Source organism: Crocodylus porosus, unplaced genomic scaffold, assembly GCF_001723895.1.
Source record: "Crocodylus porosus isolate Cpor-Errol unplaced genomic scaffold, CroPor_comp1, whole genome shotgun sequence".
NCBI lineage: Eukaryota > Metazoa > Chordata > Crocodylia > Crocodylidae > Crocodylus > Crocodylus porosus.
In genome coordinates, this window is record NW_017728909.1 from 12,622,172 (window position 1) to 12,628,197 (window position 6,026).

Consider the following 6,026-nt stretch of genomic DNA (forward strand, 5'->3'; position numbering starts at 1 on the left):
GCTCGCAGGGCAGAGCCGCAGCCCGTAGCCTGCAGGCTCCGGGCAGGGCGCGCGCAAGCAGGGGATCGCGGCTCTGCCCCAGCCCCTTGCAGCGGCACAACTCGACCGAGGCCCCAGGTGCGGGCTGGATCACGCTGCCCAGCAAGGACCCGGGGGGCAACCTAACCTGGCAGATCCGGCCTCAAGCAACTCCCCACGGGGCAGAGCGGGGCCCTGAGCTCAGCTCCCCAAGCGCCCGGGCGGCCACGCCCTTCCCTGGCCTTCCCCCGCTCCGCTCGTTGCCCTGAGGCCGCAGCTCCGGGACACGCCACGCCCTCACCCGTGCCAGCTTCGACTCCATTCCGCCTTGAAATCCTCCCGCCTCCTTCCCGGCAGCCCCCGCGCCCCGCCTTAAACGACCGAAGGGGAGGGGCCGGCACGTGCCGAAGACGTTTCCGCCGCGCGCATTCTGGGAGGTGTAGTCCGGCCGGCAGGAGCGAGGCCCCGCCCACTCCGCCGCGTGCCGGGGGTAGCGGCGGGCTGAGAGACGCCCCTTGCCGCCTCAAGTGTGGGATCAACAGGTGGAGGTCTCATAGCTCGCTGCTGCCTTTCACTGCAAAGGCCACGTCTCTCTCTCTCTGTCCTTTTTGCTGTCTCCATTTAAATTGAATTCGTCTTCGTGATTCTTCCCTGTCCTTTTTGCTGTCCCCATTTAAATTGAATTCATCTTCGTGATTCTTCCCTGTGAAGGGCCTGCGTTGTAAAAGCAGGAAAACGCTCCCCTCTTCCGATCCACACGAGATGGGGGAACGTTAACGCTTTGGAGAAAACAGCGAACCTGAAACGGTCTGCTCGATAAACCGTGCTCCGGTTAATAAACCCGTTTTCAATGCGCTGTGCGTTTCGTGGGTGTACTTACTTTCGGCAGCCGTGTTGGTCTGAGGCAAGGCGACGTAGGAAACTCCAGGCCTCTCCACCCTCCGAGCAGCGTCACTGACTCGGTTCAAATCTCTGCCGGGAGGTTTTGCCGTGCGATGTCCCAGCGTTTGTGATGTTATGGCAGGAAGGCAAATGCACGTGACTGGTGTATTTAAAAAACCCACTGGACAACTGTATAAAACAGATTCCATGTTTAATATTTATTTTAATGAATGCTCTTTCACTTATGACCAGGTTGACTCTCGGCCGTCTTTCTGGGGATTTATCTCTAATTCCTCCTGGGCAGTCCTGGAGGGTTGGCCACCCTGCCTTGAAAGTTTTTAAGACTTGGCTAGACAAAGCCATGGCTGCGAGGGTAGCACAACACTGGGACAGGTGACCCAGAGAGGCGTTGCAATCTCCATCCTTGGAGGTTGTTAAGACCCAGCTAGACACATCTTCAGCTGGGATGATCTATTTGAGGCTGGTCTTGCTTTGAGCAGGGGGTTGAACTAGGTGTGACCTCCTGAGGTCCCTTCTTCCAACCGTCATTTTCTATCATTCTTTAATTCTATCGCTGTTAACTTGGTTTGAATCTTCCCTGCTAAGAAAAGCTGAAGCGGGTATTGGTTGTAGCCATGTTGGTCTAAGGACGCTGGCAGACCAGGCTGTTTGCGTCAATCTGATACCTTTTATTAGACCAACTAAAATAGTTGGAAATTATTTTCTTTGCAAACTTTCAGGCATAAACACCCTTCAGCCTGAAGAAGGCTGTTTGCCCCCAAAGGCTCGCAAAGATGATTTTTTTTCAACTATTTCAGTCGGTTTAATAAAAGAATTAACCACAGAACTTTGTCATTAAAGTTGTTGCGCATTTTAATCTGAATTCAATTTTCGACTCAAAGAGTCTGAAACAAAATAATAAATGAATAAACATCTCGTGGAAAAGAATGAATCATTTTGTTTACTAGCAGAACATACAAAAAATTAAGAGTCTGAATGTATTTTGAAGTATGTGGTTGCTTCAATGACTGTATAGAAATATATCGGTGTCCTCCTGGTTAATCAAGACACATGCAAAATGTAGTATAAAGGATAGTTTGTTGCAAATCAACATTTTGCAGGTTCCCAACAAGCTGGCCTTTTTTTGACAAATTACCGAAAGGTAACGCGGTAAGATTCAAAGCAATCCTTCCAATCAGAATTTTCTGATTGCTGAGTAAAATATAATGTCAGTGTAAATAAACTATAAAATATAATGAAAATGAAGAATGTTGCTCTCTGATTTGAATCAGTCCCCCGCAAAGTAAAAGCCTGTCACTAGGTCATGAAGCATGGATGCAAAATTGTGAAAATCGGCAAAGTGGCTTGCAGAGCAGATTCTTTGTCCCTTTTAGACACTAGGAGTAGCTCCTGGGTCTTTCACGTTTTCCTTTGGCCTTATGGAAGGAAGGCAGCAGCACGCTGGCCGAACATCTGGGGACCCATTTCACAGCCAACACCCTTTGTACTCGACACACGGCATCTCAGACGCCCACACGCTTCGTTCAGCCCTGGGCAAATGTTGCTACCTCACAGACCAGATTGCAATTGTGGTGCGATTTTTCAGGTGGTGCAACACGTTGCGAATGATTGCCCAATTAGATCACTTCATGGCGATCTAACAACAATGCGTGCAGCTACCCCTGAAGCAGTCGAATGGCTGTGCGATTTAGATATCAATCTATGAATGCTGCAGTATTGCCAACTCATGATTTTTGGCATTGTTCTTAAAGTCTCTGTGTCGGGAATGTGAAAAACATACAGCTAATTTTATATCTTTTATATATAATTATATACATATTATACCTAATTATATATACACACACACAGAGTGCATGTGTGTATAATTAGGTATATGTAAATTATTTATTTATATATATATATATATATATATATACACACACATATACATACACACACACGCCCGCCTAATTTTATATACACACATATTTATTTATTTATTTATCTATATAAGTTTTTCACATTCCTGAAACACAGACTTGAATGCCAAAAATCCTGAGAGTTTAGAAATCATTATTAAAAAAATCATGGGATTGGCTGAAAAATAAAAAGTATTTAATAACAATGGGGTCGCTATTTGCTGCCCTCCTACCTCGGCACCCTGCACAGCCCCAGGGCTCTGCATGCAGCGTAACTTACGCAGCCCTGAGCTGAGCTGACAGTCTCGCGAAAACATAACTGCTCCCGGACGAGAACAAGGCGCCCCCACCTCCCTCTAGCGTGAAGCGGGTGGGCGGGGCCAAAACCAAACTCGGCCCCTAGTCTCCTCCGTCTGACCCCTGCCGCTCCTGAGGGGAGCGTGTCAAGGGCAACCGATACAGATGTACCAAAAAATAATTTAAAAACGTATTCTGGTGAGATAAAAAAGCAGGGAACGCGTTCTTTTTGAGGGAAACTGTGAAAACGTGAAAAATGAGTGATAAACTGGCTGTCTAGAGGAGGGGCAATGGAGGAAGAACTTCCGGGGCAAGCGGACCTTTCCCCCAATGGCGGCAGCCGAGGGCGTGGCCTACCGGCGGAGGGGGCGGGACGGCGGCCATTTTGTGCGGGGGTATTGAGGCGCCAGGAGCTGCCACCGCACGAGCTGCCGTCGCTGTTTTTCCTGCTCTTCCGCCGCACGATGTTGTCCGTCCGTGTGGCCGCGGCCCTCGCGCGCTCCCTGCCACGGCAGGCCGGCCTGGTAAGCGCGGCGTGGGGGTGGCGGGGCGCCCGGCGTTGCCGCCATCTTGGTGCTGGCGCCGGGGGTGACATTGAGCGGGGCCCGCGGAGGGAGGGGCTGGGCTGGGCCGGGCCGGGGGACGCGCTGCCCCTCGGGATCTGCTGGTGGACAGGATGTGGGGCCTTGACTGGGGGGGTTCCCTTATTGTGGTGGGTCCTTTGGGGGGCAAGGGAACTCCAGTCAACTGAGTTTGAAAGTACTGAAGTATCCTTTTAATGCTTCTGCTTCCTTTTTGACCCTGTTCTTGCTAAAGGAGTTGGCCCCGAGCCTCATCTCCCCAAAATAATCATTAAAAAAAAAAAAGGGAAAAAAAAATCTTGGAAGAAATAATATTTTTTAAAAAGTAAAAAACAAATAAACCCCAAAACCCTGAAGTAGTTTTGATGCTTTTTCTGCAAGGTGGAGACATTGGTCATGTTTCTCTGGGCGCATCTGAATGAGGCTTAGTGGTTTGCAGGGCAGTGTAAAACCCAGGTGGAAAATGCATTGAACTGAAAAAAAATAGGAGAACTTTTTTTTTCCCCCTTAGTACCGCCAAGCTCAGTCTTGTATGTTGTGGGTGTGTCTGCACATGCAGTTAATACTCCCACATGTGCCAGGGAGCAATAGACTCGGACAAAGAGCTCTCCCGAGTTCATTCATATATAACCCATAGGGCAGCAGCTCCCAACCTGTTCTTGCTGCAACCCTAAATCCAGATTGCAACCCCCCGCTGCCAACTCGCTCGTGCCTGGATCATGGAAGGCAGCAGTGGTAAGAGCCCCGTAGGCAAGAGGGGCAGACCCCCGCCCCGCAGCCCTGGTTTGAGTCGCAACCTGAGGTTGGGAGCCTCTGCCATAGAGCCCAGTTGGAGCAGCCCTGGCTGGCCGGGAGCCCAGGGGGTCAGTCTGTCTGTCTAGGGCTGCTGCCCCTCGCTCTGTGCCACGGAGGGGATGGCTGGGGCATGGCAGTGTGTCAGTGCGGGGCCAGCCTGCAGGCAGCCCCTGCACTAATGCACCCTTGTACCCCAGTCAGTTGGGGCAGTGTCTACTGTGTGTGCTGCTCCACAGTCTTTTACTCTGCAGCGGGATATTACTTGTATTGACAATGGTAATTAGAATTAGTTTATTTCTGGCCTAATAGGCATGTGTATGGATGCACAATGTTTACCATGCAGCTGATCAGTCAACCTGGTAAGCATCTGGTGTAGATGCACCATGGTCAGCAGGTGGCCTGTTGAAAGTGCTGCTGCTCTGTAGAGAAACCTTTTATAAATTGGAGCCTCTGGGTGTTGTATTTCTGTCTAGGAGACTTGCAAGGTCACGGTGGTTTGCGAAGTGTCGTGCTTTTGCATGCTTGTCGGGCATATACCAGGGTATTGCTGACTTGATGCCTTTTTGGCTAGGTTTCCAGAAATGCCCTGGCTGCAGCATTTGTTGCTTCAAGAAACATTCATGCCTCCCAAACATCTTTTCAGAAAACCGGTGAGTCGAAAAAAGTATTTAAATTTCTTGTGCTTTTTACTTTAAAGCTGCAGATATGCTAATTGTCACGAACTGCAGGAAATAAAAATGGGGATGTATACTGTACTGTATTATGGCACTTGTTCTTGGTCTGTGCGTATTGATCTCTGGCTACACATTAGTGCACAGATGTTAAGCTGAATTCTGTATTTGTGAGTGATTGGCTTGCCTGCAAGACCATTCTTAAGCCTGGGGGCAGGGATGTAGGGCTCTTAGGGCATTTTGTACACACGCTTGCACTAGGAGCTTTTAAAAGCACCTGGCAGTGTTACATGCAGTTGTATAAATGGCAAAATGTGCGCCAGCACACAGAAAATGATGGTGGCGCACTTTTGAACTAAAACACCCTTTGAGGTGTTTTAGTTCAAAAGAGCGCCACCATCATTTTCTATGCTCTGATGTACAAGTGGTAAAATGCACATCTGCACATGAGACAGCGCAGTGCACATGAGCTTTGTGCAGAGGAGATTCGATTAATCGAGTCTGCTCCAACTCGCTGCATCTCAGGCATGTTGCGGGATGAAAAGGTATGCGTGTAAGTGCCCATCAGTATGAAATCTGGTGCAGGAAAATGGAGCTAAATGCTTAACTTGACCCACGTAAAACTGAAGTCTCAACTTCTTAACTGCTCGGTAGGGGCATTAGGGGACACTTGGATTTCCTGGAAGTGCTTGTTTGACCTTGGCCCAGGTTCCTGTCTTTTAGCTTTACGCCATCTGGTTGCTGCTCCCTGCCAGGTGATTTTGTTTTTAGGTGCCACATAAACAGTGCATAGTTCATGAAGTGGTTTGCCACAACTTGGGCTAGAATTTCAGAATTCATCAGTATTGGAAATGTGATCGATT

The 6,026-nt window shown here is 49.2% G+C and overlaps 2 protein-coding genes across 2 annotated transcripts in view; one reads left to right on the plus strand and one right to left on the minus strand.

Annotated features, from left to right (window-relative positions):
* HAUS1 (HAUS augmin like complex subunit 1) overlaps positions 1–402 on the minus strand; it is a 13,319-nt gene extending 12,917 nt beyond the window's left edge. The window contains exon 1 of the mRNA XM_019531815.1: positions 320–402. Coding sequence (XP_019387360.1) covers positions 320–340 — 21 coding nt within the window. The 5' untranslated portion in view covers positions 341–402. The remainder of the gene's footprint in view (positions 1–319) is intronic.
* A 3,127-nt stretch (positions 403–3,529) lies between these two features.
* The window catches only part of ATP5A1 (ATP synthase, H+ transporting, mitochondrial F1 complex, alpha subunit 1, cardiac muscle), a 10,187-nt gene continuing 7,690 nt past the window's right edge, over positions 3,530–6,026 (plus strand). Inside the window, exons 1-2 of the mRNA XM_019531816.1 lie at positions 3,530–3,640; positions 5,064–5,142. Of these exons, the coding sequence (XP_019387361.1) occupies positions 3,581–3,640; positions 5,064–5,142 (139 nt within the window). The 5' untranslated portion in view covers positions 3,530–3,580. The remainder of the gene's footprint in view (positions 3,641–5,063; positions 5,143–6,026) is intronic.